This window comes from Antechinus flavipes, chromosome 3 (assembly GCF_016432865.1).
Source record: "Antechinus flavipes isolate AdamAnt ecotype Samford, QLD, Australia chromosome 3, AdamAnt_v2, whole genome shotgun sequence".
Classification (NCBI taxonomy): Eukaryota; Metazoa; Chordata; class Mammalia; order Dasyuromorphia; family Dasyuridae; genus Antechinus; species Antechinus flavipes.
In genome coordinates this window covers 267,105,986-267,127,822 of record NC_067400.1, presented here as the reverse complement: position 1 = coordinate 267,127,822, position 21,837 = coordinate 267,105,986, and the positions used below count along the sequence as shown (strand labels likewise).

Sequence of the window (21,837 nt, the reverse complement as noted above, 5' to 3'; positions counted from 1 at the left end):
TTAAATTTCCTCTATATTACACTAATGAAGTACATGTATTATTTTATCTACCACTCACATAAATTCCATAGATATTGAGGATTGTTGTGGAAAAATTCCAAATCTCAGAATCTGGGGTATAGCTCAAAAGAGACTTTATTCAGAAACCTGTATCTATGAGAGAATTCATAAGGAAGAATTCTCTTGACCCCAACATATGGCAGGTATTTTGTCTTTTGTGAAAATAAAACTATTTTATAAACTATCTCCACCTGGCCATGCCTTAAGGGCAACAAATAATATTAATGCCTTCTGTCTAATATGACTCCTCAACTGTCTCCTTATATTAATGTCTCTCAGCTTGAAAATCTGGACTAACTTTCTATAAGGTCCTTCTTGGATCTTTCTTATGAATCTCTGGTTTAGATCTTGCCTGTTCTGCCTTTAAAATCACTTACTGCTTCCAGGAAATTTATTCATTAGCATTTCAACTTAGAGAAGCTGCACAGTGTAGTTCATTTAAGAAAACGTTATCTCTCTTTGCTATTCTCTGGAATTCTGCATTCACTTGGGTTTATCTTCCTCTTTTGAATGTTTGGCTGTGAGAGTTGGATTATAAGGAAAGCTGAGTGCTGCAGAATCAATGTTTTCAATTTGTAGGACTGGAGAATATCTTTGAGAGTCCCTTAGATAGCAAGGAGATGAAATCACTCAATACTTAAAAGATATTATTTCAGTCGATTCACTGAAAGTCAAATACTGAAGCTGAAGCTTAAATACTTTGGCCACATAATGGGAAGATGGGACTCATTAGAAAAGACTCTGGTATTGGGAAAGATTGAAAGTGAATAAAGAGAAGAATGTCAGAGGATAAAATGGATAGATAATGTCCTGGAAATAACAAACATGAAGTTGGACAGAATTTGAGAGAGTGGAGTATAGAATGACTGAATGACTGAACAACATGGTATAGGCCATAGAAAGGAATAGACTCTGAGGACAGAAAGACCTGGGTTTTAAGCCCTAAGATTTGTAGGGCTTATATGTCCATCAGTAGCAGTTGTTCATCAGTTGGCATCTCCAACTCCACAAGGATTGCCTGACTGGAAAGTGCCTGCAGAGTCCATTTTATAAAAGCTAGGTCAGTATCAGCAGTGGTGTTATTCCCATGTGTTATTTTGTAAGAAAAATCACTAAAAATAACACGGAACTTTAAGGTTTATAAACCACATCTGTCACAATACCATTGTAAGATAAATAGTAAAAGTATTATTATATCCATTTAACATGAGGAAACAAAGGCTTAAAGGGGATATAAGAGACAGTGAATCACTAATTACTCACCACCAACTAATTAGCAGAACTAGTGCTCAAGTGCTAGGTCTACAATTATCTAGGACCACTTTATCTTTTCATCTCAAGTCTTTGCCAAATTCCTCTACTAATCCGTAAGCTCTGTGACTTTTTGCGTTTGATTTTATCTTTGTTTCTCCCTTATTGCTTAGCATGATGCCTTATATTTAGTAGTTATTTAATCAATAACTGAGGCTGCCTTCTGAAGTTCAGAAAGGGGGCAAAAAAGTAAAATGTGTTCAAGTACTTAAAAATCAATAGAAATACTTAGCATAGTCCCTGGCATGGAATAAAACGCTTTATCATTCATTATTCATTCAAATAAGAATAGATCTTTGAATCATATCTCCTTAAAAAAAAAAAAAGTGTTCCTAACACCTTTAATTGTAAAGTTTTCAACAAGGTTTCACAGATTGTTGAAACCTTAATAAATATTTTAGTATAAGAATAAATTACCTGGAGCTGCAGAAATCTTGATTAGACCCATAAGCTACTGACAATTACTCAAATGAAATACAAAGGGAGAATTGTCTCTCAGAGCTCAGTCCTTAAAAGATGCTCATATTTGAATTCACTTCCAAAAGGATTATACAGTACATGCACAAATATTTCCTGCCTGATACCATTTCAATCTGTGGTTCATTAGAAGCCTATTTTCTATCCATCTGTAACTGAGAGGTTTTTTTATATCTGTGTGATATAGAAAAGCTTTCTAACTGGCTGCCAAGGGGAGCTACTGAGCTCACAATGCTTTCACTGGTAACATGGAAGAAACAACAATGTAACAAAGTATCCAAAGAACTGCTACGAGCTTCTAACCTATCTCCTGTATGGCTGCTATGTCTCTGTCAATACAAGATGTTTCTGTTTTCTTTTGTGTGAATTTTTTTCCAGCAGTATTCTGAGAAAAAAGTGTTCAGGCAAATGTATGAGACCAGAAGATACATACACCAGATACATCAGAAGTCCTCCTGACACAACTAATAGTATATTAAAGCCAACTAGATAGAAATAGCAGTAAATGCCAGAGTGGTAGCAACCAGCCACAGAGCAAGTACCTTCAGATATAAAGGCCGCTACCCAACAATAACAGTTACTTTAAGAATCAGAAGCCCTTGTGTTAGAGAGACCTGCTGGCTATGAATTGTAAACAGAGTCACCTGTGAAATTTTATTATTAAAATTATCAAACATCAGAAAAAAATTTATATCTCCTTTGGAAATTACAGAATGAGAAGTGAGGTATTCTATCTTATAACACTTAGATCTTCTACTGGCCCTCAATATGGCATGGATGAACTGTACAAAATAACATATCACTGAATTTTCAAATAATTATATCATATTTTTCAAAAGAATTTAAAGTTTTTCAATACATTTTGACATTTGATAAGCCAATTCATCAAAAAATTGGCAATAGAAATACTAAGGTTTAGTCTAAACAAACAAAAAAAAAAACACCTAAAAATTTTTAAAATTTAAAAAATATATTCATCTAAGTAATATTATAATAATAAACACATATAGTTTCTCCTATGTACCAGTCACTGTGCTGAGTACTTTATACTTATTATCTTATTTATTTTATATATTTATTTATTATCTCATTTGATCCTTACAAAAATTCTGGCAGGTCAATGTTATTATTATGCCCACTTTACAGATGAGGAAAATGAAGCAATCCATTAAGGTTAAGACACTTGCCCAAGGTCACATAGCTAGTAAGTTTCTGAAGTTACTACATCTGAACTCAAGTCTTCCTGTATAATCTAAGTGCCAGCATGTTAGAAAGATTTCTTAATTAATTAAAATGATATCACAAGCAAAATGCAAAATGAATATAAGTATAACGTATCAGTTATCTAAATTGTCTTTCACCTTAGGTTCTCAGCTAAAGACAAATGAGTGTATAACATTGGAAGAACTGACCTGACCCTTAAACATAATAACTATTTTATGTTTTTATGGAATATTACATCAAAGTTGCATTATGTTTTATCATAGAAAACAAAATGTCATGCATTTCACTAAAGTGATTTTTTCTTTTCCAAAAGAGAGGGAATAATGTAAGAACATTTTTAAGTTGGACATTGATGCTAAAATTATATGTTGGTTAATATTTGCCTTCATTCAATATTCTTCTATAAATATTTAAATGTAAGATTTAAGGTTATTAAATTGATACCAAATTGTTATTAAATTGATACCAATACATAGATTGTTTTATCTTTAATTTTATTGTTTATCATAAATCTTTTTTTTCAGTGTTGCTGCCACTTCCCCATTACCTTTCTTACCAGAATTCAATCTTTATACTAATTATCATAACCAAATTAAACTATGACTCTGATGTCTCATTACGGCACAGAGATAACCTTGAATTCATAGGATTGTAGATTAAAAGCTAAAAAAATTTAAGAATTCATCTCCCTAACTTTACAGTTTAGGAAATTAAGACTCAGAGAGATTAAATGACAGCCCATAAATGATGTGAACTTTTAGTCCAGGTCTTCATGAATTCAAATCCAGGGATCTTGTTCCCATAACACAGTGTCTCTGTTCAAATGGTAAGAATAATCGAAAGCTTAGGAGAACAAGACTGCCAACAAAAATAAAAATCAAGGGAGTTGAGAAAAGAAAATATTCTAGATGAGTTAACCAACAAATGCATGTGGAAATTAAAGGCTGTATCAAAGTCCCCAGCGGAGTAAGTAATTCTCACTTCCTTCATTAGTTGAATGATTAGTATATAAATAAGAAAAATTTTGTAAAACAGCAGCATGAACTATTCCATAAATATTACAAAATGCTGAGAGGGATGAACTGACCAAAAGTTTATTGTTTGTCCCCAGTGACTCCATATAGCAAATAATAAATTAACCAGTTTTTCTTTAGTAGTTCCTAAAAAATTATACACTCCACTAAAAGCAAATTGAAACAATAATTATCCCTCATGTAAAATACATAAACACATTATAGTAATATATTTATTAATAGCAGAAAATAATTAGCCTACTGTCACCCAACTTACTTTCCAAGATCACAGCGTGTTTCTGGCATTGTAGTTGGTCTTGGCCTTTGAGCAGTTAATTTCAGCAAATACCAGAACTCTATACCTATTTGGGGCTGGAAAACAACACTGGAAAGAAAAATATTTAAAATTTTATCAGCAAGACTACAGTGTTCATAACTATTAGGCAAGAAAAACAAATCAAATAATTAGCAACATTTAGCCTGAAATACAATTTCAAATACATTGAATCTCAATGTTAATGACACTTAAGAATGAACCTTTTCAGTAGTTTAAATTAAAATTTTGAAATAGAATTATCAATTAATTTACTTTACATATATATATACATATACATATATATATATATATAAAACCATCAGTAACCATCTATTTTAGAACTAGTGTTAGCCATTTTATAAATACATAGTAATCCAAATGGAATATCACGGGTAAAGTAGCTTATATTTTTTTGCTATATTTCCAAATTGGAAAAAAAAAGCTAGAAACTAGAAAATATAACATGTATAAATAAATTATGTTTAATATAATTGCAAATCCATTGCAAATCATAGCCTTAATTTCATGCTTCTGATTATAAATACCATATTTTGCATTGAAAATATTATTATTAAATAAAAATAATAATTTTGGCAAAAGTATCAATATGCCCTAGCATACAATGATACTGCAGAGGATTTTGGTCTTAGAAAATTAATATAAAGAATTTTGAAATTGCTTTTAAAATTAAGGTTGGTACTTTCATTGACTGGAATGATGAATACTTAATTCAAATCCTACTTGTACCTCATTCCCTTTGTGTGTCTCTGGCAGGTCACATAAACCCTCATAGCCCCAGGCAATTTTAAGACTAAATGCCAGTTTAAAAAGCTTTTTATTAAATGGTTATTGTGCTATGTACTGTATACCACAGATGAGATGCCTGTCTGTATACACTGATAATCTACTATACAGATTCTCTGTCCAGAATTTCTAGTTAATAAACAAAGTCAAATTGTTTTCCATAAATGGAAGTGAAACTTGTTTTCACCTACTATGGGTGAAATAATTTTTTACTTAGTTCATTTTTTCACTTAAGTAGGTTCTGATCACATACTTAATGACATGGGGATATGCATATGAAAACTACAAATTACCTAATGTAATTTGTTAAGACATAAAATGTTTTGCATTGAAGGAAGCACATGGCAACATTAAAATGACACATTAAGAAATTCTGTCAATTAAAAAATTCTACAAGATAAAAGAGAATGTTCTTAAAGGTTAAATCATGCAAAGTGATAGCTAAGATCAAAGAAGCCAGCAAATTTATGAAATTCCTTAGCTTTTTCAAAACATACCTTTGATCTGTACATCCTACAATCATCGGGGAATATTTGACAATATAGGTTATGTTTTCATTTGGTTCCAGAACAAGCGTGGATCGTCCACTGAGGGAAACATCTGTTAAAATCACATCTAAATGGAGCTTTTTTTCTTTAGGATTAGTAAGAGATATTTCAATTCCAATTGTGTCCTAAAATTTTTTAAAAAAATAAACATCTTTCAACATCAACAAAGGATAATTACTTTTTGAAAATCATAAAATCATAAAATCATAAAAATACTCCTACAACACAGTTGTGTTTTTTTTTTCTTTTTAGAAGAGTTCTTTTAAAAAAAAAAAAAACTTGATTTAACCATTGATTGCACTTCTTATATTCTGGAGCTCATTTTTTTCTCAAATATATACATTATACAACATATTTATTATTATAGCATTAACTATGGCAAGACAATTATTTATTTTTTAATAATAGAGGCCTGCAAAAATATAAACATTTAAGTAAAAAAAATTTTTTTTCCCTGTGCTGTTATGTAACTTTATATATAAAATAGTCTTGTTGCTTTTACCCATTTCCTGTATTTATAGCAGGGCCCCAAACCATGAAACCTCAAATTGCCAAAAGAGTAGAGAAAATTGTAAAATCAGCATAATATGGTTTTGGGTCTGCCCAGCTTATTTTATCAAATTCTCCCAATTTCCCTTCCAAACTTTCTGCCTACATTCTCATGCCAGGGTTACCCACCATGGGATCTTGACCAGGACTATGTTCTCTGTGTCTCAGCATCCAACTTTAGACTTCTCCCACCCTTCAAAGCCTTTATTTCAGATGTGGATTATAGAATCATAATTTTTAGGGGTGGAACACACTTTGGATCTATGGCTTGGAAGGGATCCAACTAATCAAGTCCCATTTAAAAGAAATCCTTTCTATAATACTCTGACAAGTAAATTTGATTAAACCTGAAGAAGTTCAGCAAAATGACATCCAAGGTCTTGCTTTCGAAAATTTCTATTTGCCAAGAAATTTTCTTTGGGGAACACTAAAGTCATCAGCTTACACCCAGCTTTCACTCCTTCCTCCTGATTCTTAACTCCAGAAAGAATAATAGCAAGCAAAATATATATGCACACATGTGTACATAAACATATATACCTATATACATGTATATACACATATATGAAGAGAGAAATATTTATATGTGTTTGTGCATGCTTAGAATGTTATAGATTTTGAAAAGCACTATACATCAATCATTTCATTTAAACTTCATGGCAATCATATAGGCTATTTATTGTATGTATAATCAGATCCTTGTTACATGTAAGAAAACAAGTTCATACAGATCTGCTTATGGTTAAGTAGTAAAGGTGGAATTTGAATAAAACATGGCAGGTCCAGCATTCTAGCTGCCACAAATCATGTTTCTGTGAACAGAATGAAGTCTAAAATGTCTGTTTTTTTGTAACCTTTTTAATACTTGAAAACAGCTAAATTTTCTCTTTCCTTTGCTCATTGTCTATAATTCTTTCAAAGGTCTTTCATGACATGACTTCTAGTCCTCTCATCAACATCTTTGCTCCGCTCTGCACATTAGCTTATCAAGTGGCAGTTCCCAAGGAACTAATAAATAATTCTTGGGAAACAAATATTTTAATGGCTAGTGAAAGATTACCTGAGCAAGGAAACGTATTAAAATTTGAATGAGAGTACATGATAAAGAATTCCAAAAGAGAAGAACATGGTGGGAATTTTAGATCCAAAGGACTGACAAGTAAAGGGACTATTTTTACTTTTCAGGATCTTTTCCACAGTTCTAAAATCAACCTACATAGAGATGATTAAGAGAAGAGGTGAGATATTCACTGCAAAGACATTCTATATTGTCATTATAAGCTTTGTACAACACAGTAAATCACATAGTAGATTCTGTATGTCCATCTTAAGAAGTATTTTTTTTTGATAAATTGCTTAATAATTAGAGTAAATTGGACAAATACCGTAGATTACATATATAATAATATATCATATGAAGGAAAAAAGTATGCCATCCAGGACTAACAATTAGATAACGATATGACTTAATTATATGATTTAGAGCAAGTGGCAGAGACACAACTCATACACAGGAAATATACATAACTATAATTTGTTTATGTTTTTAAAAGATTTAACAAGGTCACATTCTGTGGCACAATCAACCTTTTGATCTATATATACATATAATAATATAATAATATAGTAATATATACATATATATATACGTGTGTGTGTGTGTGTGTGTGTGTGTGTGTGTGTGTGTGTATTACATAAGGCCCAAACAGGATTTGATTTTTCTGCTCATAACTACAGATTGTCCATGGGTGGCCCACTATCCCCTCTAATTTGAATTTCTTTATATCTGAGGGTATCCAGCATGCTTTATAACTGTACCAACCATAAATAGATCAGATAGCAATGTAAATTCGGTATGAAAAAAATTAGTTTAGTCATTATAACTTACAGCTTATTTTTATTATTATTATTATATTAAAGCTTTTTATTTCCAAAACATATACATGGATTGCTTTTCAACATTAACCCTTGCAAAACTTTGTGTTCCAATCCCCTCCATCTCCTCCTCTATATGGCTAGTAATTCAATATATGTTAAACCTATAAAAATAAATGTTAAATCCAATATATGCATATATATTTGTAAAATTATCTTGCTGCACAAGAAAAATCAGGTCAAAAAAGAAAAAATGAAAAAGTAAATAAAATGCAGGCAAACAATAACAAAAAGAGTGAAAATGCTACATTGTGATCCATGCTCAGTTCCCACAGTCCTCTCTCTGAGTATGGATGGCTTCTTTATCACTAGACCACCAAGGCCTAGATCATCTCATTATTGAAAAGAACCCAATCTATCAGAATTGATCATCATATAATCTTTTTGCCGTGTATAATGATCCCTTAGTTCTGCTCATTTCACTTAGCGTAAGTTCATGTAAGTCTCTCCAGGCCTGTCTGAAATCATTCTGTTGGTCATTTATTACAGAACAATAATATTCCATAATATGTATATACCATAACTTATTCAGCCATTCTCCAGCTGATGAACATCCACTCAGTTTCCAGTTTCTTGCCACTACAACAAGGGCTGCCACAAACATTTTTGCAAATGTGGGTCCCTTTTCCTCCTTTAAGATCTCTTTGGAATTTAAGTCCAGTAGTAACACTGTTAGATACTCTTTAGGATATGCACATTTTGATAGCCCTTTGGGCACAGTTCCAAATTTTTCTCTAGAATGGTTGGATACATTCATAATTCCATCAACAATGTATCATTGTCCCAGTTTTCCCACATTCCCTCTAACATTCAGCATTGTCTTTTCCTGTCATTTTAGCCAATCTGAGAGGTGTGTAGTGATATCTCAGTTTTCTTACTTTGCATTTCTCTGATAGTGATTTAGAGCACTTTTTCATATGACTAGAAATTGTTTCAATTTCTTCATCTGAAAATTGTTCATGTCCTTTGACCATTTATCTATTGGAGAATGGCTTGAATTATTTTAGATTTGAGTCAATTCTCTATATATTTTAGAAATGAGGCCTTTAGTTTTGTTTACACAAAACTTTTTAACTTAATATAATCAAATTCAATTCAATTCAGTTCAATTCAATCAAATCAAATTCAGTAATGAATTCCAGTTCTTCTTTGGTCACAAATTCCTTTCTTCACAGATCTGAGAAGTAAACTATTCTTTGTTTTTCTAATTTGCTTATAATATCACTCTTTATACCTAAATCATGAAGCCATTTCTCTCTTAGTATAGGGTGTTAGGTGTGAATCAATGCCTAGTTTCTACTGTACTAGTTTCCAATTTTCCCAGCAGGTTTTCTCAAATAGTAAGTTTTTATCTCAAAAGCTGGGATTTGAAGGTTTTGTCAAAGAACTAGATTGCTGCTATAGTTATTGACCATATTGTCCTGTGAACCTAACCTACTCTACTGATCGACTACTCTATTTCTTAGCCAGTACCAGATGGTTTTAATAATTGCTGCTTTGTAATATACTCTTAGGTCTGGCATACCTAGGCCACTTCATTGGCATTTTTTTTCATTAATTCCCTTGAAATTCTTGACCTTTTGTTCTTCCAGATGAACTTCATTATTATTTTTTTCTAGATCTATAAAATAATTTCTTGGGAGTTTGATTGGTATACACTGAATAAATAGACTAATTTAGGTAGCATTGTAATTTTTATTACATTTGCTTGGCCTATCCATGAGCACTTGATATTTTTCCAATTGATTTGAAGTGACTTTGTGTGGAAAGTGTTTTATAGTGGTGTTCATATAGTTCCTGGCTTGGCCTTGGCAGGTAGACTCCCAAATATTTCGTATTACCAACAGTTATTTTAAATGGAATTTCTCTTTGTATCTCTTGCTGTTGGACTTTGCTAGTAATATATAATAATGCTGATGATTTATGTGGATTTATTTTGTATCATGCAGCTTTGCTAAAGTTGTGAATTGTTTCTAGTAATTTTTAGTTGATTTTCTAGGATTCTCTAAGTATATCAACATATCATCTGCAAAGAGTGATCATTTGGTTTCCTCATTACCTACTCTAATTCTTTTAAGCTCTTTTTCTCCTCTTATTGCCAAAACTAACATTTCTAATACAATATTAAATAATTAAGTATATCTTAGGTTTCAACAGATCCTCTGCCTTTTTCTACAATAAGCTTTACTCAACTCTCCTAATTCTAATGATTTCTTCAGCTAATTATTTAGGACTTATCCTGCATAAATGTATTCTTCTTTGTATATATGTTTTTGTTTGTTGTCCCTCACATTAAGCTGTAAGCTCTGTGAGGGCTGAGACTGTCTTTTGTTCTTTTTGTAGCAACAATGTTTAATACAAAAATTTAGCAATTTTTCTGACATATACTAAGTAATTAATAAATGTTTACTGTTTGACTGATTTCTATCCCTGTATTCTCATTAGACCCTTCACCAAATATTGTGCATTTGTTATAAATAAATGAGAATAAATCTGGTAGAATTGTGACAGTGAAAGCAAATTCCATCTGCTAAGTTTCACCACTGATCTTCCTCATCCATTCCTGTAGTCTTACTTGGGGATGCTGAAAAATTTTGAATTTCTTTTCATGTAAAAACCCAGTTCGCTTTTATTGGGCATATGACATATGTGGTGTATCAGAAGAAAAGACTGGTACACAAATTGAACCCAATTCATTTTGTGGGTAACTAGGACATCATTATGTGTTATTATTATGTGGCTTCCACAAATATAACTTTTTTCTTTCTTATGCTCATAACAGCTTATGATCAAGTGCCCAGTTGTCCTAACGTTTCTTCCCACCAATTTGCCATATAGAAGTCTCATTTACTCTCTCTTTTATACCCTTAGTTCTACTATGCATACAATGAAGCAGATTCCTTTAAACAACCAACTTTTTCAAAAAGAAGAATTTTCAACCAATCTATGATCACCCCTTTGTGTTGTCAATTATCAGTTTCTCTTTCAACAAATAGTCCCATTTAATTAATGCATATTAATTACTTATTTTCTTTGTTCCACATGCATTTTATTAAATGTTGTCCCCAAACCCTGTGATTCCCTTGGAGCCCAAGACCATAAGTAGATTTCAAAACCAAAAAATAAAATAAAATAAAATGTATATCTATGATATTTTTAATTTATTAAAATTGAAATTTCCAAATCCATGGATCACCTAAGTCTTTTTGAAGAATGTCAAGATTTACATGTCAGCAATATAATCAAGTACAAACAGGAAAGTTCAAATTATAACGTTATAAATTTTCAAATAATTTGTCTAGAAATTCACTGAAGTTCTTTTTTACCAATCTGCTATTTTTCATGATTGTATTAGGTTTCTTCATAGTTTTTCTGACCCAAAATTATCCAATAACTTCCATAAGAGATTGAATAGTATTGCCAGTGATTTTTTTTTTAAGATAGAGATTCCTGCATTGATTTAAACTTTTGTATTTTTGCAAGAATTTTGATAAGGCACTATAAGAATTTGCTGACTGTACAATGAACTATATAACTGAATCTTGAGAAATTTCTATGATTATTTATTCTAATCTTGGTCAGAATGCTTTTCTGTTGCCTGCTCATTTTCTCACCCTATTACTCAACTTTTAATTCTTTGTAAAGGTAGCGTTCTACTTTCAGGATACTGTCCCATGCTTCAGGGATTTTGCACAGCTATTTTTTTGTGTAGCTCTGTTTCAAATTTAAAGCTTATAATTAATTTTTAAAATGAATGCATATGCACAATGTATATTAGATTGCTTGCTGTCTTAGGGAGAGAGGAAGTGAAGAGAGAAAGGGAAAAAATTAGAACTCAAAATCTTACAAAAATGAATGTTGAAAACTATCTTTACATGTAATTGGGAAAAATACTTTTCAGTTCATCATTAAAAATAAACATATTAGTTCCTAAAGAATCTTTTAATAAGCTTCATTATATGTTACCAAAAAAGATTACTAGCATTACTTAATTTATTTTGGGTGGCAGACTTATTATTTCAATAGTATAGAAAGAGACTCAGAGTGAAAACATTCTACCAATCTAGATGGCAATTTTTCTGAAACTTAATAATTGTAATTATAGGTTAGGATGCATTGAGAAATTAAGTGATTTGCCCAGCATCACACACCCAATACACATCAAATTAAGAACTCAAAACTCATTTTTATCTTTACTCTTAAAAAAAAAAAAAGGTGGATAAAGTAGTGCCCCTGAAGTCAAGAGGACTTGAGTTCAAATCTGCCCTTAGACACTTAACAATTTTTTAGCTATATAAACCTGGGCAAGTCACTTAAATCCCTATTGCTTCAAAAAAAATAATTGAAAGCCATTTTTCTATCTACTATATCATTTTGAATCTCACTAGTACAACATAAAAATATTGAATATTACATGATTGAATTTAAATCATTTAAGATTTTTACACTGCATGTTAAATCTCTGATTACTGGCTCACATTGCTTTTCTCCCAGGAAAAGAAAATTTGTCTATCTAAATTTGGTTATTTCTTAAAATATATTATGGAAATAACAAAATATAAGAACAACAAAAATCTTTCCTTTTATTATAATCTATTGTTCAGTGTATTATGCCTTTAAAGATATATTGTATTAATTTTAGAACATTACTTTGGGCAATAGATCAGTGGACATACACCATTGCAAATATAAAAATTTCATTTTTCTTTGAGAAGTTTATTATTTTTAGTAAGCTAGTTGTAAACTACTTAATACAGATAACTGAGTTCCAAATCTCCTCTCCTAATTATTTATAGCATTTTTTGAAGTAAATTTATTTCAGTGAATGCTAATCTAATACATTTTACAAAGGAAGATCCATCTGACACAACCATTAATCACCTTTCTTTGAAAGGTATTCTACTGTCTGTATTCCATTTTATGATAAACAAATCTTTCTCAGTTGATAGCTGATAATCATTGGAATTGCTGTGAATTCTCTGAAATATTTGGCCAATGTTTCTCAACTTAGAAGTGCACTCTCTCTCTTTAGGATGGATTGTAAAGATTTACTGCAATGGTATGGAAAGGTCAATAATGTGTTTAAAACTGCTGTGCCTGATGTTTTATTGAAGATGAAGGAAAATAAGGCTGGCTGGAGATAGTAATTTCAGAAATCACTCTTCATCTTTACATGAGCTGTTTTGGGTAAGATGACTGATTGTATTACTCTGAAAGTTGTACAACTTTTTCTTTAACTTATCTAAAGAAGAATGTATTCAGGATTACATGTCTATATTCCACTTTCAAAGAATGGACTTAGAGAAACTAATGATTTCTCAAATCAAAATTATATAATTCATAATCTAAAATAAAAATTGGAGAAAGTTTCAAAGATTATTCACAGTATTCAGAGAATGCAAAATAGATGTATAAATAATTCTCTCTATCCCTGTCTCTCTTCTTCTCCTCCTTCTCTTTTTCATTCTCCTTCTTTTTCTCCCAAATCACTGAATCATAAGCAACATGGCATAATAATAATAATTTTTGATCCTCACAACAACCCTAGGGAGTAAATGCTATTATTATTGCTATTTTACAGATGAGAAATTTGAGACAGAAAAAAATTAAGTGATTTGCTGAGAAACATATAGCTAGTATCTAAGGCTAAATTTGAACATTAATTTTCATCAAAAACTCTGGAGCCAGTGTTCTATCCATTGTGATAAATAGCTGCCTAAGCAGATAAAAAAAGTAAATAGAATGCTCATTCTTCAAACCTAAAATATATTGATATTTTTAAAATGTTAAGAAAAAATAGAACGCATGCAGCTCCTGACTACAGTGAATTGGAGACATTTCTTTCTATCCATAGAAAAAGAGTGAAAACAAAATATGCTGGAATACACTATCACCATATTTTCTTTTTTTATTATTATAACTTTTTATTGACAGAACATATGCCTAGGTAATTTTTTACAACATTATCCCTTGCACTCACTTCTGTTCCGATTTTTCTCTTCCCTCCCTCCACTCCGTTTAATAGATAGACATGTTAAATATAGCACCACATTTTCTTTATGAATATACTAAGAAGCTTTTGCTAATGAATTTCTTATGTGTTATACTATGTTTTTATATTTTACATTTTCCCTAAAATTTCTCATCAACTCCTGATGTTTAATGACCAAGCTATTGTCTTAGAAAGTTGCATGAGACTCAAGAGGATAAAGAATTTTCCTATAGTCCCATAGCCAGAGGTGGGATATGAAATCATGTGTTTCTGACTCCATGTCCATCACTCTCAAGTTCATCACAAGTGCATCACATCATCTATGTTTTGCTTATTTTTCCATTATTTGTACAAATGGTTCTTTTTGTCACTGTATAATCCCCACCCAATTACACTTTTACTTCAAGGATCTTCAAGTTAATAAGTGTGGTCTATATCTTCACTAAAATAGTTTGCCTTTATGGATTACTTTTACTAAAAATGTTTCTAAAACTAAAGCAAGCCTTATAAGAATGAATGAGGCACTCCAAAATGGGTTAAGCTAGTCCTAAAGTGACATATCAACCTTTTTATATATGCATATTTATATGTGTATATATATCTGTGTGTGTTTATTATGTATGTGTATATACTATGTAGATGCCTAGATAAAGATATAGATATTTATATGTATATCTATAGATAGATAGATAGATAGATAGATAGATAGATAGATATTGACATATAATGTAGACATAGATATAGGGATATATAGACAAGTAGGTAGGGCAATGGATAGAATATAACAGCAGTTCTGAATGCAGAGCAGTTTAGCCTGGACCTTGTGACCCTGAGCAATTTCCTTATTCCAAGGGTATGATGTTTTGCAACTAGCTTTATGTATATAAAACATACTTTTAATATTAATCCACTTTTTTAACATTTGCTCCATCATTTTACATCTAGACAACTAACTAGTAAGACAAATCAAATCCTGTTTTGCAGCATTTTCCAATTTCCAAAGTGTAAATGCTCACATTAAAATTTTAAGTTTTTTTTTTTTTTTTTCCTTTTAGGCCATTATATTACGACCTGGATCCAGCACACTTCTGAGTTTTAACCTCTCTCAGCCTGTTTCCTCATCAATAAAATGGGTAATAAAATAGTATCTACCTTTTAGTGTTGTTATAAGGAACAAATAAAACAACATTTCTAAAGTGCTTTACAAACCTTAAAGTATTATATTATCTGGCTATTACATAGAAAGATCACTATTTCCATAAATCTAGTTAAACAGAGCTATACATACACATACTTGTATGTTCAGCAATCTCAATATCTGTACAGAATCTGATCAGGAAATCTTCATCAGTCTTTGTATTGCTTTGTTCCAAAGGCATTAAGACCTGACTTTTACATAAAGTACCTTTAGCTTGTTCCTTGAACCAGTAGAAAGTTAGAGATTCTAACCTTTATACTTGACCTATTTCTCATATATAGCCATTTTTGGGTCTCCAAATTTGCACACGCACACACACCTCTCCCCCCTCATTTTCTAATGTTTAAGAAATCATTTTCCCTAACCAATTTTTCTCCCACAAAAATTTTTATATATTTCAATTTCTCAACTGCCACATTGGGAGCACTCATTCATTAACATACCTATTTTCTCTATTCTTATAGTCTTGTTCTCAATTCTCTTTAATTCTCTTTCTTCTTATAAACAAAATCACAAATTTCAACATTTTTAATTCCCATATTCTGAAACTACCACTGCTTTATTTTATCCCAGTGTGAAGTATATTAGCATTGTCAGTAATTGAGGAATTGATTAGAATAAATGTGGCTCCATAATTGAGCCCTCTACTATGTTATCTGTCTTGAATCTAGTATTAGACACCATTCCAACCTAGTAGGACAGAACAGAACTTGCATTTTATTGACATGGCTTTTAAGTGCTCACAGTCACTCTCAAACCTAGCCAAACAAATAAATGAGATTTAAATAAGGAAACTATACTATCATAAAGACAAAGTTACACACATAACACTGTTACAAACAAGATTTTTTGACAGTCATTTTTTTTCAATAGAAGGCATATTCTTCTTTATCTAAAATACCATTTTCTCTCCTAAGTAAATTACTCTTTCTTCTTATCACTGCTATAAAATACAATAAATTACAGCAGTTATTATGTGCCATTCCCTAAGAGAAAAAAAAATGTAAAAAAGATCAACTCTGGAATGAAAATGCTGATATTATGTAAATCACTCATTCATCTTAAAAGGAACTTAAAACTAATAATATCTAAAATCCCTGATATACTGGCAATCACATTGTAGCCTTGAGAGACTTTGATCTCCCTTTCTTTCTGCATGAATACTCTCTTCTGATAGAATTTTCTCTTTTGCATCTCTTCTTGCTCATTAAGTACTAAATTTTGTCTAGAAGAGGCATGGGAAAAGTTGTTTGCTTGGATTCCTTCACATAGTTCCTTCAGATAGTGAAGTGATCTCTTTTTCATTTGCCAAATTCTTCCAGACCTCCTTTTTCAATCTATTAGTCTAATTCAGGTCCTTATTACCTCTTACTAGATGCCTCCTATTTAAACTCTTTAGTGTTTTCTTATTCAAATTCTACATGTACACTGTAATCATATTACTCTTCCTAAAATAGGACATTGATGATTTTTCTCTTTGTCAAAAAACTTCAGAAGTTCATGTCCAAAAGCCTTAAAATGTTTGATGACTTTAATGAGGCTCTCCTGTGACCCCCACAAACCTTGATTATTTGTACATACACTTAGAAAAAAAAATAGTTCAAGGGCAATGGGCATAGTCAGAATTTCACCAAATAGGGGCAGGGTAAAAGGGATAGAGAAATGGAAAAGTCAAGCAAAACAAGATAATAAAATAGAGAATGGCTAAGAAATGCCCCATGGTATTGCTCAAGCATCCCCTTCCTCCAGACAAATGTCCATTTTCAGTGCTAGAAGTATTCATAGGCAAAAGATTATATCTGCAGACAACTATGATGTTTGATCTTATTTTACTATATCCCTTGATGATTGGCATTAAAGGTACTAATTAGCACTGTTGTCTCTGTGATTTTTCATTCTAATCTAAATCCAAAACCTGAGGCTATTCAGAGCTAATTCACTAACCACTAGCCACCTTTTCCAAGTATATCTTCTAATACTTTCCAAAATAAACCTTTCAATTCAGTTAAGTTACTCAATTTCTGAAATAGGCCTTTTATTTCTAGCTTCTATACAATCTGTTTATCACAAGTCAGAAATGATCACTTCCTCCTCTGAACTCCTAAATCACTATTTATTTAAACACTGACAACATTCCTTCTTGAAATTATTTCTCTGTCATATTTATTCTCTAATTTTGTGACCAGCACCATACAAATGGGCTAGTAGTTGTTGAAAATAAGGAGACAGGGTTGCTGAGAGTTCAACAGTCTCCTTATTTTCAACTGCCACTAGCCCATTTTTATAGTGCTGGCCACAATATTCTAGAAAGCCACAATAGTCTTATGAACATCTGTAACCTTCCAGTACTTTATATGTAACATTTCCTATATACAGATTTGATTAATAATTCAACTCACTTTTCAAATATATTTATTGGACACTACTCAGTATCACTATATATTACCAAGGTACTGTCATAAGTGTATCAGAAATGCAAAACTGAACAAATCATAGTTCTCTCCTTCAGGGGTTATAATCTGGTAGGTAGAAAAAAGAAAAGAAATCCATGAATAATACTAACATAAAAGATGGATTTCAGTCATGTTCTGCTATTTACTGTGTGATGATTAGAAAATTACTTGACTTCAATGAGTATGTTTCCTTCTCTGTAAAAAGTAAATAACACCTGCCCTATCACATAGGATTATCATGGATCATATATCATGATGGTACAGTGGAAAAAGCAGTGATTTTTGGAGTCAGAGAAGCCAGATTGAAATTGAGTTGTGATTTTTATTACTCAGCAACTTTGGCCAACTCACTTGGCCAACCTGAGATTAACAATGTTTTTACTTGTAAAATGAGAGAATTCATAAAAAGATGACCTCAATGTCTCTTTTCATCTATGAGCCACTGTACTCTCCAATGCAGTTGAAAATATTTTGTGAATAACAAAACGCTCCAGTAATTATGCATTATAACATTAATTTGACCAATAATTGGAACGCCATTATACATGAAATACCTTCTAAAACCCCATATTGAAAAAAAAGTCAAATTATTCTGAAAAGTTTTTTCTCAAGTTTTCATTTCTTCCTATTTTTCATTTTTCTTCCTTTCTGTTTTTTAGGTTCCAAGTGGAAATAGAAGAAAAGTAGCCAAATTGTCATCAGAAGTTTATTTTTTCAATTACCTTTATCCTGAGCCAAGACAGGGAGCACTGGAATAATTGTGAATAACTTGTTTCTAATGAGATTTCTAAGCCAATTTTTCAGAATCAATTCACCTAGCTACTTTGGGGAAAAAAAAGTAACTAAAACTTTTAAAGGTTGTTTCAGATCAAAGCAGCTCTCTACAAATTTTTGAGATGAGTCAGTTATTTTGAACAAAAAACTCTATCTAGTATTTAAATAGTGAATTACTGCTATGTATTTGAAATTATTTTTGAAATAAATTTACTGGCTTTTCCAATATATTCATGGCATGTAAATGAGAGAGAGAGAGAGAGAGAGAGAGAGAGAGAGAGAAATAACAAAATGAATACAAGATACATTGTACAGAAGGGCAGTTAGGTGGCATAGCAGATACAGATGGAAAAGGAAATGGCAAACAATTCTAGTATCTTTACCAAGAAAACCTGAAATGAGGATACAAAGAGACAGCAACAAATTCTGAAGAAGACATTAGCAGGGGGCAGCTAGTTGGTTTAGTGGATAGAGCAGCAACCCTGGAGTCAGAAGGACCTGAGTTCAAATTTTGTCTCAGACACTTACTATTTCCTAGTTGTGTGACCCTGGGCAAGTCACTTAACCCCAATTGCCTCAGTTTAAAAAAAAAAAAAAGGAAGAAAGGAAAAAGAAGACATTAGCGGTTTGGGGTAGGGGTAAGGGGAGAGGAAGAGTAAAGTAGAAGAAAATTTTCATTATAGAAATTATATCTGAGCTAAACATTGAAGAGTAGTAGGGATTTGGATGATACAGTACATTTCTTGCAAAGAGGCAATCTGTCCAAAAATAGAGAGATGGGAAATTGAATGTTGTATATAGGAATGACAAATTGTCCACTTTGGCTGGACCAAAGTGTGTAACAGTGATGTTTAAGTGGCCTAGAAGGGTAGGTCAGAACTGGATTCTAATTATTTTTAACTGCCAAAGCAGAAGAGTTTTTAATTTCATCTCAAATAGGGAGACACTGGAATTTATCATTTATTAATTAGAGTCATGACATTGTCAGAGCCTTGTCTAGGAAATATCACTTTGGTAGTTTTATGAAAGATTTTTTGGAAAGGGGAAAAACTTGAAGAAGGGTGACAAATTACAAGCTATTACAATCATTCTATTGGCAAAAAACACACGAACATAGACACCCATGTGTATATGAATATGTATACATTTATTTATATACACATCTATATTAATTTTAGTATGTCTCCCACCTTAGAACAATAAATATGCCCCTACTAATCAAGAGCTGTATTATTATGCAGATAATTAGCTTCTATAGTACAATCTTCAGGAAGATTTATCTAATAAGAATATACTGCTTTTGGACAAATTTCCATCTGACCCTTTCTGGATCATCTTTATTCCTTTTTCAGTACAAAGTTATCTTTATCTCAGTGTCTTAGCTGATCAGAGGGCTCAATATGCCATGGGGAAATAGTTCATGTGCCTCTCAAATGACAGACTTATTTTCTTTGGGGATATTTTGCACAACTTCTTCCCAAAAAGGCCTTGAGAAGCAAAAAGTTAATAAAGCCGTGTGACTACATGGAGGAGCAAAACTGTTATTATATATTGAAGGCAGATATTAATTTACTTGGGGAAATAAAGGAGACCTCTTTGCTGACACTGTGGCAATTCTGAGCAAATGGATAGAGATGAAGGAGAGTACCTTTTAAAGAAGAAGATAGGCTTTCCATAGAGGTTTCTAAGAAAATAAATATCCTGCATTACCCATTGTTAAAGGTGAAGTTTAGTTTTGGGCATATGGGTCAGGGAAAAACTAAATAGTAGGATCCAGAAAACCTGATTATCAGCCTAAAATCTAAAATAATCTGTATAACAGTATTTTGTGGCTACTAAGTATTTTTACTACAATTAACCATGACATATGAAAAGATGACCATAACAGAAATGTTTGTGCTACAACCTTGATACTCTTGGTGTTGCTCCTGTTCAGTGGCAGAACTTTACATTAGAAATATAAATCAATAGAATCTCAATTGATGGCAGAAAAAGTATTTGACAAAATACAACACTCATTCTTGATGAAAATAATAGAAAGCATAGGAATAAATGGACTTTTCCTTAAAATGATAAATAGCATCTATCTAAAACCATCAACAAGAATTACATGTAGTGGGGTTAATCTAAAAGTATTCCCAATAAGATCAGGAGTGAAATAAAGTTGCTAATTATCACCACTATTATTCAATAGTACACTAGAAATGTTAACTATACCAATAAGAAAAGAAAAAGAAATTGAAGGACTTACAGTAGTAAATGAGAAAACAAAATTATCATTCTTTGCAGATCATATAATGCTATATTTGAAGAACCCTAGAGAATTAAATTAAAAATTACTAAAAAAAAAATTAACTTTAGGAAAGTTGCAGGATATAAAACAAACCAATATAAATCATTGGCATTTATATATGTTATCAACAAAGCATCAAGAGATAGGAAAAGAAATTCCATATTAAAATAGCTGTAGATAATATAAGATATTTGGGTATCTACCTGCCAAGACAAACCCAAGAACTATATGAACACAATTATAAAACATTTTTTCACACAAATGAACTTAGATCTAAAAAATTGGAAGAATATGCAGTACTCATGGGTAGGCCAAACTAATAAAAATGACAGTTCTATCTAAATTAATTTACTTATTCAGTGCCATACCAATTACTTTATAAAAACTATGGAAAAAATCAAAATCACCTGGAAAAACAAAAGGCAAACAATTTCTAACAATTTGATAAAAAAACACAATATTCAATGACTAGAGTAATCTACTGTTTGAAAAACCAAAAAACTCTAGCTTCTGGGATAAGAACACACTATTTGACAAAAACTGCTGAGACAACTGGAAAACAGTATGGCCTAAACTAGGCAATGACCAACACCTCACACCTTACACCAAGATAAAGTTAAAATGGGTTCATGATTTAAACATAAAGTGTGATACTATGAGCAAATTAGAAGGACAAGGGATACTCTGTCTCTCAGATCTGAGGAGAAGGGAGGAATTTATTACCAAAGAAGAATTGGGGAACATGAAATGCAAATTGAACAATTCTGATTACATTAAATTAAAAAGATTTTCCACAAACAAAACCAATTCAGCCAAGATTAAAAGGGAAGCAGAAAGCTTGGGGGGGAGAGGGGGTGGTGCAGATTTTACAGCCAGTATTTCTAATAAAG

At 31.6% G+C, this 21,837-nt stretch overlaps 1 protein-coding gene across 1 annotated transcript in view; it reads right to left on the bottom strand.

Moving 5' to 3' along the window:
• Positions 1-21,837, bottom strand: part of LOC127557165 (cilia- and flagella-associated protein 47-like) — a 244,823-nt gene that overhangs the window by 186,324 nt on the left and 36,662 nt on the right. The window contains exons 3-4 of the mRNA XM_051990593.1: positions 5,703-5,878; positions 4,363-4,470 (exon numbers count right to left, since the gene is read on the bottom strand). Of these exons, the coding sequence (XP_051846553.1) occupies positions 4,363-4,470; positions 5,703-5,878 (284 nt within the window). The remainder of the gene's footprint in view (positions 1-4,362; positions 4,471-5,702; positions 5,879-21,837) is intronic.